At 43.4% G+C, this 14,243-nt stretch overlaps 1 protein-coding gene across 2 annotated transcripts in view; it reads left to right on the top strand.

The window, feature by feature from the left end:
- Positions 1-13,366, top strand: part of UBE3B (ubiquitin protein ligase E3B) — a 75,018-nt gene extending 61,652 nt beyond the window's left edge. For both annotated transcript variants that reach the window (XM_068271480.1, XM_068271481.1), the window contains 6 exons: positions 956-1,021; positions 2,457-2,515; positions 4,973-5,155; positions 7,295-7,406; positions 8,821-8,913; positions 12,303-13,366. In XM_068271480.1, the coding sequence (XP_068127581.1) occupies positions 956-1,021; positions 2,457-2,515; positions 4,973-5,155; positions 7,295-7,406; positions 8,821-8,913; positions 12,303-12,494 (705 nt within the window). In that variant the 3' untranslated portion in view covers positions 12,495-13,366. The remainder of the gene's footprint in view (positions 1-955; positions 1,022-2,456; positions 2,516-4,972; positions 5,156-7,294; positions 7,407-8,820; positions 8,914-12,302) is intronic.
- Positions 13,367-14,243: the final 877 nt, after the last annotated feature.

Genomic DNA, 14,243 nt, shown 5'->3' with positions numbered 1-14,243 from the left:
TGCACAGTGTATAGCGGCCCATCTTCGGGAGCACTCGGGCTCCCGAAGCATTTCCGAAGCCTCCCTTCGGCCTGGAGACAGTGGTATTTGACCGAAACGGTCGAATACCGCTACAGGGGGAACAGGACAACAGCGGGGAGAGGAGAGGGAATGCTCTATGGGACCCAGAGCCTCCCTCTCCTTAGGTGAGTATCTGATTTATTTATTTTTTTAAACAGGTTCCCATTAGCTTTAAAAAGGAAAAAGCCTATTAGAATTAGAAGCTTCCAGTGTAGCTCCAATATCATTCCACAATACTTATATAATTCCAAAAAGTATGGCAGGCAACACTCACTCTGGTTCTCAAATAACCCAGGCAGCTGTCGCAAACCTAACAGACCCTTTTTTTAGATATCGAGGTCAGGTTTTCAGGAGTCTCCAATGATTCCCACTTTAATAACCTAAAACCTCAGTTTTTTCAAACTTTTTTTAGTGCAAACTTAATGGAGTGTGACCTTAAAGGGACCCCGAGCAGTAATTAAAATCAAAACTTTCACTTACCTGGGGCTTTCTCCAGCCCACCGTAGGCTGCAAGGTCCCCCGCCGTCCTCCTGATTCTTCTGCGGGTCCCGCTGGCGGCTCCTTTGCCGGCGACATTGTATATCCACAGATGCTTCAATAAAGATAGGATTTTTATGCTATATTTCGGTGCAGCAGGACCACTTTATCCAATCCTACGTCTGTGGCTCTTTTTGATTTCCTGCTCCTGAGAGAGTAGGTGTGTGGTGGTTGTAGCGATCCTTCTGTTTTAGATAACTGTTACGTTGTATAATTGTTATTTACTAAGGCTTTCCTAAACTGATCATCCTTAGAGAACACAGAAGATTCAGCAAATCCTATATAACATAACAGTTATAACAATGAAATGTATCTGGTTTCTTGTGATTTGACAATATGCTTCTACAATGTTTTGCAGCGTTATGATGGAGATATTAGTGATCTGGGTCTCACACTCTCGTATGATGAAGATGTAATGGGACAAGTATGTATTTATTTATTGTGTTTAATCTAAAGCATTGTTCATACTAACCGGTCAGCTTTATAATATGACAGCCAAATTCTGAAATATCGCATAATGGCAGAAAATAAGTCTCTATTTCCTGTGACCACTCCAATATACTTGTGTACACTTTGCATGTAAAAGTAACAACGTGGGTTGCTCAGTGCTCTTAAGATTATAAGACAAAATTAATTAATTGCTAAGATAGGTAGTTCGTGCCTCCATCAACTGTCCCTACTGGGGTGAAGCTAGCATCATAAAAGGAGTTAATTATAGGCTAAAAACAAATGTTTGATTTCTTAAAACAGCCTCAGCCTTCTCCAGCTCCGGTACCGGTGCGCTCTCTCTGTCTGTCTTTTTCCGGCAGAGAATAGTACTGCACAGCATTGCGCTTTCTCAGACTGGCCGCCACTGGCCAAAGTTACGGGACCTGGTAGCGAAGCTGGAAAAGGCTGAGGACAGCGGCGTGGTAGTGATCTGTGCGGACACCCTGATGTAACGCCCAATGTGGGCGTGAAACGCGTCGGTGGGCGGAGCATTGGCCTGCTGAGTGTTTGCGTGCATGACGCGTGACGTCACCTTGATGGCCGCAATCAACCCCGCATACAGGACCAGCGCATTGAGTGCGTCCAGCGTGTTTGAAAAATAACACAAGGCGAAATCATCAGATACCGGCATCACCATGCGCATGGTCTCCGGAACGCTCAAGCATCCATGAGGAGTGAGCGGCACTGCATGACACGCAGAGGGGACTTCTCCACGGGGGAGACCCATCCATATTTATTTAAACACATCATGCCTAATGGAATCATGTGACAAGATATCCGGAAGCCGTTGGCTAATCTCACTGGAACTTGTAACCTATATATGGATAATCCTATCCTTAGACAAAGGGAGGAAGAGGGGGGCCCCCTGAAAACACTTTTGAAATATGATGGCAGAATGAAAGGTGTATGTATGCGCAGGCGACTGTGTTGGTGTGTATAATCTTATAGGCCTGGGCCAGTGATTGACATGCTGATCTAGTTGCGGGCACTGCATCACTCATGCATAACCTCTGCTCCGCATGGTTTGTTGGTTTTTAAATTTGGGGAGGGATCGTTACCTATTTATGGGCTACATCCAGGGGATTGTGCTTTGTATGAATTATTTTGCAATAAATCTTTTTGTATATTGGTATAATTATGGTGGCCTGAGGACCTTTCTTTTTTTGCTCTAATTAATCTGTGCGGATGGGGCTGGAGGAAGCCCCAGGTGTGTATAAAATGTTGAGTGTTCTTTGTCTCTGGTACACTTTAAAGTGCATTTTGTTTATTATTGAACCTGTATGTGGATTGAAAAGTGGGGGAAAAAGTTGTTCTTCAGCATGGGCTTAGATGACATTTTACAGCTTGATGTATGTTTGTGTCTTTATTAGTTGGTATGTCATGAGCTGGTTCCTGGAGGAAAGTCTATTTCTGTTACCAATGAGAACAAGTAAGTGAATGATCAAAACTTGGGGCTCAAGTATCCCTCCAATGTTTCCCTTATCCCCTCCTGTAGATTGGGACAAGCTTTTCATTTGTATGGCCTAGGAATCAATTAATATTATTATTAAAGAGAAGAACTCCCCAAATTTTATCTAAAATATACGTGCTCACATCTGTAAAGTGCTTTTATTTCAACAATGTGGATGTAGATTCTGCTCACTGCTGGTGGCACTGTGCTCCGGTCCAAGACATGTGGACCAGCTGCTTTAACAAATAATGACAATATTTGATATACATATCACTCCTGACCCTTATGTTGCACCTTTCTGACAGAAAATCCCACATCTTACAAATCACCAAAATATTTTAGCCTGTCTGTATTTTGTGGCCAGTAGATGCCTGATTGCAAGGCATTGGAAGGACTGCTTTGCTCCCATAAAGCTTTATTAGATTAAATCTGGTGGATTTGATTTGCCATATGGAACAGATTTTATACAGATTGAAATCCAATTTGGCCAGATTTAATTTGATATGGTGTGAGTGGATAGCTAGATTTTCTCTTGGACATCCTATTTGGCCTCGCCCATGAAATCCCATTTCATATATACTGGCTGTTTTTGCATATTTTATAATCCTTTGGAATATGGTCATTTATTGGTCATTGTGTTCTTCGGCTGCACTGCTGAGATTGTATGCTTCTTATTTACTTGGTTTTATGCTGTATCAAGCTTTTACAATACAATTTTTGTATTATTCCCACTGTACTGACATGGTCTTATGTGTGTATTATTGGCAAAAATCATTAATAAAGTTTATAGTACAAAAAAAATAAATAACATGGGACTGAAGCATTGCTAAATTAACTAAAATAGTCATAGTAACTGTACTGTGCATGTCATTGTTTTATAATGATACAATATTACTTGTAACAACGACAGTGATGGATCTTTATTGTCTGTAAACATGGATTTATCATTTAAACATCTGAGCTGAATGTTGGAATATGCAGGCTTTATGTTGTGTTTACATAGTCTGATTGTAGGACTGTTTACATTCATCCATTTTAACTATTGAATCATTGCTAATGAGATACATTTCAGGTTTGCAAATTATTTGAAAAATTAAGTGCAACATTTGGTAACTTACTATTCCTTTTAGTCTGTACAGTACAGGGGCACATCTAAATAGAAGCCCAGTCTAAAGATGGCCACACACTAGGCGATTTTTTTTTTTAACATCGATATCTACCAGATTTGATCAAATTGGCTAGAAATCGATGCCACAAACTATTTCCGATTGACCGATTTCCAGACAAAATCAGTTGAGTGCACAGGACAGAAAATTTTGGTCGATCAGCGGCGTGTTAGGAGTGCATTGCTAGTGGTGTTCGATCCGGTTGTCTTCACGTAACTAATGCTAGAGGCCAAATACTAGAGGTCTCTAGTGGTCACGTGCTCTGCGTGCCACAGTGTTTGCCCTGGTTAGCATTATACAGACGCCCGGGACTCAGGAGTGAAGAGGTAAGAAGCAGCCACCAAGGAGAGAAGACACTAGAACCGCTGGGGACAGGTAGCTGCCACTACACCGCACAACCCGATAGGGACTGGGACACTGGGAGACCCCAACAGTGTGCACAGATTTTAATTCGATTTCATGCTGAAATCTATTGAAAATCTGTGTGTAGTGTGTATATGGATTTGATCAGATAGATTCCTCCCTGATGAGATAATGATCGGAGAGGGATCTATCTGATGTCCACATCGACCGGTGTTTGGCCAGCTTAAATCTATTTTTAGGGTTGGATATAACAGAAAAGTGTTAAAACATCTTCCTGGCTTTTAATTCTGTCTGTATCCTTGTAAGAAAAACAGCCCCGACATCCATTAGTGTCACTGGAAAAGTAAGGAAATCTCTACCATGCACACAGCAATAGAAAAATATTTTTCGGAGCAATTATTCTAAAGATTTGCCAAATATGGCAACTTCCATTTGACAGGACTTGAAAATTTGCAGTAGTGAATTCAGACATGAGGAGGGTACTAATTGGGTTTGGTCCCTACTGCCCAATTAACATGCAGCTATTTTATTTATAAACCGTAATTTAATTAATTGGTGATTCCTAATGTGATAGGATCTCTGGAAATCCAGGTTACTATTGAAATGGAACTTGTGTATTCGGGAGGTTTTTAGCTCATCGGGGTTTAGTAGCATGGGAAAGTGTTATCACTTATTGTTGTATTTCCCCTAAATTTCTGCATGTCTTATGGAGAGAGATTGATTTTAAAATCTGTACTGCACAAAATGATCCCTTTCATGATCGGAAGCAGACCAGACTTGCCAGAAAGTATTGATGTGTGTGTATCAACCATAAGAATACTGTGGAGAGTCAGATAACCTTTGCACCTCAGTGCATTACCTAAGTATTTCATATGAACCTCTGCTGTGCTCTATATCTTTCCTTCAGGATCAGTTACATCCACTTGATGGCTCACTTTCGCATGCACACGCAGATTAAAAATCAGACGGCTGCTCTTATTAGCGGCTTCCGTTCTATTATCCGTCCAGAGTGGATACGTATGTTCTCTGCACCTGAACTGCAGCGTCTTATCTCGGGGGATAATGCTGAGATTGACCTGGAGGATTTAAAGTAAGTTACATATATGTACGCTAACATGCTACATCACAGTATATATCATTTGGATCATGCACTGATCAGCCAAACATTAAAACTACAGTAACTGCTTAAAATTGTGTAGGACTCAATCATGTCACGAAACCTCTGAAGGTGTCCTGTGGTATCTGGTCCAGTAATTGCCCCTTGTAGGTGCCTTTGAAGGCAAACAGGAGTCAGACACTCTTGACTGGTTTGCTGTTACTCTGGACCATGTGTAAAAAAGTTGCAGTGCACTGTGTTCTGACCCCTTACTGTCATGGCTAGTGCTTGGCAGGTATTGATAGGACTTGGACCAGTACAACAGAATACCCAAACAGCCCAGCGTGACCCAGAACCACTAGGAAAGTATTGGGGACTAAAAAAGTCCAAAAGCCCTCCTACTAAAAAAAAAAAAAAAAAAAAAAAAAAAAAAAAAAAAAAGCTCAGTGTAATTTGCCCTCTTGAAACAGAAGGTATTTGTGATAATTCAGCTTTAAATGAGCACCTGTGGTTTCCCACAATGCATGGTCATGGTCAGTTGTATAACACAAACGTTATGAGTGTGAACTCCAATAGAGATTGGACATAGACTTTAATACAATGCCTGCATGCAGAGAGTTAGAATAACACGATTAGTTACAACGCAGTACTGTGAACAGGCCCATAAAATTGTATGGCATTATTATCCTTAAAGGGGATTTCAAGATTTCACCATAAGACCTCCCAGGGCTCAGCCCAACATATTTTGGATAAGGGCAATTTGCAGAATGCTTTTTAGGCCCCCTTTACATTCCACTGGAAACCTTTGTTGCGTTAACCTTTTTTACTGCAAGGGGCCACAAAAGCAATGCAAGTCAATGGAGCCTTGTACACTGAATGTGGTGCGCCGGAAGCTGCCAATCCGATGCAAGGGCTGCAGCACAGTACCGCATGCACCGTGCTTGATGCATGTAAGTCGATGGGCAATGCAGATAGTGTACATGACTAAATGCGGCCCAGACCAACAGGGATCCCAGTGATGCACTTCTTGTCCAGCAGGGAGTATGCCACTAAGCGGAGCGGAGGGGGGGGGGGCGTGCCTATGACCACGTTGGTGCACTCTGCTGCAGGGTCATATGATTTACTTTTTTACGATGCTCTAGAAGCATTGCACTGCAAAAAAAATTGTAAAATCGCCCTGAATGTATCATACCATATGCGTTGGTATAACTTAAAGAGAGTCTGAAGCGAGAATAGATCTCGCTTCAGACCTCATAGCTAGCAGGGGCATGCGTGCCCCTGCTAAAACGCCGCTATAGCGCGGCTTAACGGGGGTCCCTGTCCCCCCAAACCCCCTCCGAACAGTGGGGGAGCGCTTCCTGGTTGGGGCAGGGCTAACCGCCGCAGCCCTGCCCCATGCGCGTCTGTCAGACGCGTACCTCCGCCTCTCCCCCGCCCCTCTCAGTCTTCCTTCACTGAGAGGGGCGGGGGAGAGGCGGCGATGCGCGTCTGATAGACGCGACTGGAGGCAGGGCGGCAGCCGTTAGCCCTGCCTCCAGGAAGATCAGCTCCAGCGACCTTTTTCCGACCCAGGTTTGCGGGGGGTGGGTTGGGGGTGAAGGGACCCCCGTTAAGCCGCGGGATAGCGGCGTTTTAGCAGGGGCACACGTGCCCCTGCTATATATAAGACCTGAAGCGAGATTTAGTCTCGCTTCAGTGTCTCTTTAAGTGGGGGTGGATTCACATGTTGGCAGATATTGCAGTATCTGTGATACACCAGCCTCTCTGGACAGGAGAATACTTTATTAATCATTATTTTTAATAAATAAAAAAGAAAATTAACATTGAATAACTTAAAATAATGCCTAGAGTCCTTCCATTTATTTAATAAATAAATGAATGGATGGACTACAATATCAGCAGGGTGATGGCCAGAACATCACTATTCATTGCAATAGTGCACGGTGTAGCTGCAGTATCAACTGGTTATGGCTCCAAAAGTTTGATAGCTCACACTTTTGTCTGTGCAGTGCTACTGGCTTTGTTGCAGCACTAAGGCAAGGGATTGTCATTGTAAAGCAGTCATTCTGAAGTATTTAACACATCTGCTCTTTATATTCCCAAGTTCATATTGTGTCTTGGTTTCATTGACAGGAAGCACACGGTGTACTATGGAGGGTTCCATGGCAGTCATCGGGTCATTGTCTGGTTGTGGGATATTCTAGCCAATGACTTTACCTCAGATGAGAAAGCCATGTTTCTAAAGGTTTGTAAATGCAAAATAACCTGATACATTTTGTGATTTTCTTTATTATTATTAAAATAGCTGTTCTGTGCCTACATACTAACACTAGTCATGCATTTGTTTCCTCCTGTTGTCTGTATAAATGTATTCTTTTAATGTGTATATCTGGTCAAAGAATCATTGCAGATGTGTTTTCCATGTGGCTAGGCTGTAATGCAATAGCATATCATTATTAGAATTTTTTAGTCCATATATCCATACATTTTTAGTTCAGCTTCAAGTTGTAATATTATCTGTCATTGAAAATTTGTTGTTTTGTTTGCTTTGGGGTGTGGGGTGAGGTTAGACCCTCTGTCAGATTATTTTGCAGTCTGTATCCGCAATGGAGAGGTTTTTTAATCTCCTTTTCTGTCAGACACAAAGAATTTTCCCCATAAAAAGAGGCAATGTTCCAGTTACTATTGAAAATGGCAAGTGCTCCAAATTGTTCTGATAGCCAACTCTTCTGATGATAACCGCTTTGGAAGTCTCACATTCTTTCTCATTGATCAGCTGTCACAAAATTAAAACAATGAAGAAATATCACTCTAAAAGCAAACACAGACAACAATAAACAACTGGCAGAGGTTCTTAACCACTTCGGGACCGGCCGCCTAACCCCCCTTAAGGACCAGGGCATTTTGCGGTGGAGGGGGGTGCATGCGTTGGGGGGGGGGGTCGGGCGGCCGGATCCCGTCTGTGGTGTGCTGGGCTGTGTGTCCCCCATGGAGGCAGGTGTCCCCCTGTAGCTGGAAGCAATCACTCACTTTCCAGGCTCCAGCGATGAGCCGCAGAAGCCACCTCTTCTCCAGCCGGCATCTCCGCTCCAAAGGACACTCAGGTCGGGTCGTGGCTTGATGACGTCATTAAGCCGGGACCCGACGCTGACGTCAGACGGAGCGGAGATGCCGATCGTCGCTGGAACAGCAGGGAGGTGAGTGGATCTTCTTCTTTTCCCCCCTGCCGCCGCCACTGTCAAAGTGATCACTACGATCCGACGGCGATCGTAGTGATCACGTGATCAGCAGCCATATGCGATGGCTGCTGATCACTCGGGGGAGATATCAGCTGTCATATGACAGCTTAATCTCCCCCTCCGGGTGTGCACGATCGCGTCGGGAGCGGTTCTTTAGTGCGGACGTTGAATGAACGTCCGGTCAGAAGGGTACCACCACCTGCCGGACGTTGATTCAACCTACGGCGGTCCCCAATAGGTTAAGAACTGCAGACTAGCCTGGAAATGCAATTTTAATCATATTAAATTGCAAAATGGTTTTTGAATTAATAGTGACTAAAGTATAATTTTTGTAAATCATGGGGAAGTTGTACTTTAAAAGATAACATTTTAATCATTTTTATACACTAAATTATTATTCCTTTTTTTTTTTTTATTTAGTTTATCACAAGTTGTTCCAGGCCTCCTCTCCTTGGCTTTGCTTACCTCAAACCACCTTTTTCTATTCGCTGTGTAGAAGTTTCAGATGATCAGGTGAGATACTTATCTACAAGGGCAGATTCTGGGCACATGTGACATAGACAAAATGCAGGACTTCATCCGGGGGTGAGGTGCTATATTGGTAACCTGGGTGCCATTCATTTGTGTTTTGCGTTGCAATGCAAAAGCATTTTATTTACATTCGAATGTGTTTAATCACACCAATTATATTTAGTACAAATAGCAAAGCACTTCAAACATGAGTTAATAGGATGTGCTGTATTCAGAAAAGTCTAATGTAAAACATATCTATTCAGATAAAAATACAAACTCTGATTTATAATACTTCAAAAGACCCAATACAAAATGTAAAACCTTTAAAGCAAGTATGTAGTGAATTTGTTTTTAAGTTTTATAGGCTCTGTATCCTAAAGAGCCTGCCCATTACTCTCACAGTCTCTGTATTCCAGCACTGTCCTTGATTCAAATTTGCCACCTCCTGGAGTGCAGTACAGAGTGGCCAGTCTTCGAAGCACTCGGGGACACGTGTGCTTCTATGGGCTCTCGAGAATCCACAAAGGCATATTCAACAGTTGGCGAGAGGAATGGGAAGGTTGTCTAGGATCCAGAGCCTTCCCTCTCCATACATTGTCAAACTTGTTTAAAAAATTCACTGCTGTATCACTTTAAAGGACAAGAAGAATATGGAGGCTGCCATATTTATTTCCTTTTAAATACTACCAGTTGCCTGTAAATATGGCAGCTTCCATATTCTTCTCACTTTAGGTGTCCTTTAAGAGCCACTGAAAGTGCTTAAAAAATGCATGTTCAACCTCTTCACTAAAACTGGATGTATATACGCACCCAGTTTGTGCCCTTGTTTTGCAGACAACAAGAAGTGCAGGCATGGACGGACAGACATTTCACAGCAGGACTTTAAGGAGAGGGATTTATGAATGGAAACATATGTTCCCAAAACCTGATAATGAATAAACATGGCTCTAATCAGGAGTTATGTTCATTCATTAAAATTAAAGTTAAAAGTAGAGAATAAAAAAAAAAACACTTAATCCTCCCCTATTTCTCCCCATCTTTCCTCTTCCCTTAACACCCTTACCCTTAAAGGACTTACGAGGCGAATTGCTTAAAAAAAGTTATGTACCTCATTGCTAAAGCAGACCTCAGGGCAGACGAACAGCACCTTCCTTTTCACTATCAGGTGCTTTATCCTTCTAATCCAGGTTACATTGCAGCTCCCGACCCTCCTCAGGGTCGCCCGAGCAGAATCGCCGCTTTAAAAATCTAACTCCTACGCAGCTTGCATAGCCGTGGCTGCTCAGGACTACAGCCCCGCTCGTGTCCGCCCTCACTCCGTGCGCTCTATTATACGTCATGTGGGCGGCTCCACATGACCACCCACATGACGAACTACACTGCCAGCCAGCCGCGCCCCCTCCGCAGAGAATACAAGCGCTGAGCGAGTGAGTACCTGCTCGCTCAGCGCTTGTATTCTCTGTCGAGGGGGCGCGGCTGGCTGGCAGTGTAGTTCGTCATGTGGGTGGTCATGTGGAGCCGCCCACATGACGTATAATAGAGCGCACGGAGTGAGGGCGGACACGAGCGGGGCTGTAATCCTGAGCAGCCACGGCTATGCAAGCTGTGTAGGAGTTAGATTTTTAAAGCGGCGATTCTGCTCGGGCGACCCTGAGGAGGGTCGGGAGCTGCAATGTAACCTGGATTAGAAGGATAAAGCACCTGATAGTGAAAAGGAAGGTGCTGTTCGTCTGCCCTGAGGTCTGCTTTAGCAATGAGGTACATAACTTTTTTTAAGCAATTCGCCTCGTAAGTCCTTTAAGGGTTAGGGATGTGCACACTGAGAGGAGGGGAGGATCCTCCCTACCCTCTCTCACATAGCTCTTTCAGAACTGCAGGCTGCTTACCATTGAGCCCAATTACTTCATAGTTGTTTAACGTATTGTAATGTATGTGTAATGTATTATTTTTTATTGTCTGTTGTACAAGCTTGCAGTTACAAACTTTGCTCCAGTACATGAAGCTTATTAAACATCTGGAGTTGCCTATATTATCAGATGTCATGTTCGTTCCCTGTTGGAGATATGGAGATATAATACACTGTAATTTGAATGTACCCACTTGCACAATTATTGACTTCTGTTACAATTAAAATGTTCAATAAACATTTTGAAAAAAAAAAAAAAAACACTTAAAAGGAAACTTAAAGGGAACCTTAACTGTGGGCCCCCCAAAAAATTCACTTACCTGGGGCTTTCCCAAGCCTCCTGCAGCCGTCCTGTGCCTGCGCCGGTCCTTCGGTGTTCTCTGGTCTCCCTCCGCGGCTAAGTTTCGTTTTCGGCCGACTGCCAGTCGTCCTCCGGCAAAGCGTCCTCTTCTTCCGCATTCCCCGTCGTAAAGAGCCGTAAAACGCGTCCGCATGATGCAAGAAGCGTCATGCGGGATGCGCTTTACAGCTCTTTACGGCGGGGTATGCGGAAGAAGAGGACGCTTTGCCAGAGGACGACTGGCAGTCAGCCGAAAACGAAACTTAGCCGCGGAAGGATACCGGAGGGCACCGAAGGGCCGGCGCGGGCACAGGACGGCTGCAGGAGGCTTGGGAAAGCCCCAGGTAAGTGAATTTTTTTTTGGGCCCACAGTTAAGGTTCCCTTTAAGTAAAAAAAAAAAATGTTAACTTACCTAGGGGCTTCTTCCAGTTGCCTGTACACCTACTGTTCCCACAACGTCCTCCTGATACCCTTCGAGCAGCGGCAGCTCCCGCAAAGCTGGGCTATCGCCACCAGTCAGTGGCTACTGTGCACCCATGGCCACTAGCCGTGCACACCCTGGTTGTGCTCGTGGTGCTGGGAGTATTCTGGGCATGCACAGTAACTAATTACGCGCCCCCCATATTTGTTAATCCGTTCTTCCACCTGTTCCTCCTCCATAGATACCAAAATAAAACACTTGTAAACAAAAAACAAAATGACAGCATTTTGAAAAAATACTTTACATAAATAGTTACCGTCAGGACTCAGGGTTTTTTTTTTAATATGTATATCATGAGGGTATATTATTGTTATTTTAGGAACTAAAGGCTTGTCATTTTTGATAGGTTACAACAAACACAAAACAGAAATCTATCTAATGTAATGTCTGTACACATCTTTAGACTGCACTTTGCCCTCCCTTGAGGTAGGTGGACAATGTAAAGTTTCTTTCTTGGGACACCACAGCAGGCATAGATCCAGTCTGTGTAAACAGGCCAATTTCTATTGTCTGATTTCACTGCAGTTCCATGTGTACAGTGCCAGGATCATTGACAGATGAGATCACCGATTGCCTTTAGTAGGAAATATTACCCATGATAGCACAGCATTGTACAAAATTGCTCTTTTGCAAACTAACATACATTTTCTGTTTTTTTCAGGATACTGGGGACACCTTAGGCAGTGTGCTACGTGGCTTTTTTACCATCAGAAAACGAGAACCAGGAGGTCGTCTGCCCACCTCATCCACCTGTTTCAACCTTCTAAAACTCCCCAACTATAGCAAGAAGGCAATCTTGCGGGAGAAACTTCGCTACGCTATCAGCATGAACACTGGTTTTGAATTGTCTTAGCAAATGTGTATGGACTTTAGTGTTCATGTTTTTTCCTAATGGTATGAATTCCTTGCCATATTGCAGAGCAATATGTTCCATGTTTGCATAGCTGTAATGGCAGAGATGTCAGAAACGTGAAATATGCAGTTCCTTTTATTGCCTGGTTGATGTGCTCAGGTTGCAGACATTGGAACTAGTGTGGAATTGTTGGTTACGCCATTTGCTGGTGCTGACCCTAGCTGCAACCAAATTCTTCCTTACATGCATTTTTCTGCACTGAACAAAAAGATAGGATGGAATCTGGTAGGTTGCTATGGAAAACACACTTCTCTTTTGACACTTTTGAAATCTATCATTCTATGTCTAAAGAGAGCAGTTATACACATTTGGAATATGGATATGATTGTCTCTAGGTAGCAGGATTTCTGTGATTAGCTTCCATAAGGTCTAGCATTATAGTCAACTGCATTTAGTGGTTGATTCATGAACCTAATATCTTATAGATAAAAGCTACCGCAGGCACTGGAAGATTGTGGTCCAATTATGAATGGTTGACTTGGGCAGCGATACTCGGGCGCATTGTGGCGGCTGCTATCGGACACGTTCCGGTGCCGGAATTTGCATTTTTGCAACAAATCGCAGCTTTTACTTTGCCACTAAGATGCTTATTTTGGGTGCCGGGAGGAGTGTTGCTATGCAATGCCGCAATTTGCATTTCCACAAACCCCGTCACCTGCGAGCGATTCTATCAAGTGCCTGCAGATGCGGATATATTCAATGATTGCTGCTAATTGGGCAACTCCCTGCACCCATAGTTAGCATCTTCACCGCAATATCGCGGCTTTATGTTTGGGAGGGTTTAAGAGTTAGGAGAGGGAGTAGGGTTAAGTACCACCGGGGAAGGGGGGGTTAGGGTTAAGCACTGGGGGAGGGGGGGGGGGGTTAGGGTTAGGCACGGGGGGGAGGGGGGGGTTAGGCACCACTACCAGGGGAGGGTTCTGTGTGAGAGTAGGGTTAAGTTTAGCTATAGTAAAATATAAAATATTGGTAAATATTACTGATATTTTACTACGGAATCCAGCAGCAGAATATCGCTATTTGTAGTGATATTCTACTAGCGGCAATCCTCTGCGCCCTCTTTTCCAGGCGCCTACATTTCATATATGCTTGTTAGTGATTCATCATGTTGAATCACTAATACCAACAGATGGTCAATGAGCTGCAAATAATTTTTCTTGCATGCAAACTTAATGCAAATTGTATGCAGCTTAGAATTAGACCAGACAAAATCAACAGGAAGTGCATTTGTTTAGCCCCATTTCAAGCTGCATACAATTTGCATGAAATCTGCACCCAGCCAGATTTATTGTTCCCACAGTGGCACATGACTCATTTGTTCTACTCCCTTCTTTTCTCCATAGATAAAGACACTGTGCTGGGCAGACAGCCGAGTTGTGTGTCTGTACAGCAGTCATCATTAAAAGATCACCTAAAATATACAGTAGTTTCAGGTGACATAAATATGTAATATGTAAATAAGTATGTACTTGGCTCTAGTCAGAATGAGATCTGCATGGATGACTGCCACCTCATGCTCTGTAACCAGCCTAATTAGAGTAATAAAGCAATGCGTAATATGTTGGCGCTTTATAAATACAATAAATGTGATCTGTGGTCTCCACTATCATAAATCGGTCCATTCCCAGTTATTATAATGAAAGAGAAGCTTCAGGCAAAATGCTCAAGCCTTAGTAATAAATAAGCCAT

Source organism: Hyperolius riggenbachi, chromosome 1 (assembly GCF_040937935.1).
Source record: "Hyperolius riggenbachi isolate aHypRig1 chromosome 1, aHypRig1.pri, whole genome shotgun sequence".
Classification (NCBI taxonomy): domain Eukaryota; kingdom Metazoa; phylum Chordata; class Amphibia; order Anura; family Hyperoliidae; genus Hyperolius; species Hyperolius riggenbachi.
This window is presented reverse-complemented; position numbering and strand designations above follow the sequence as displayed.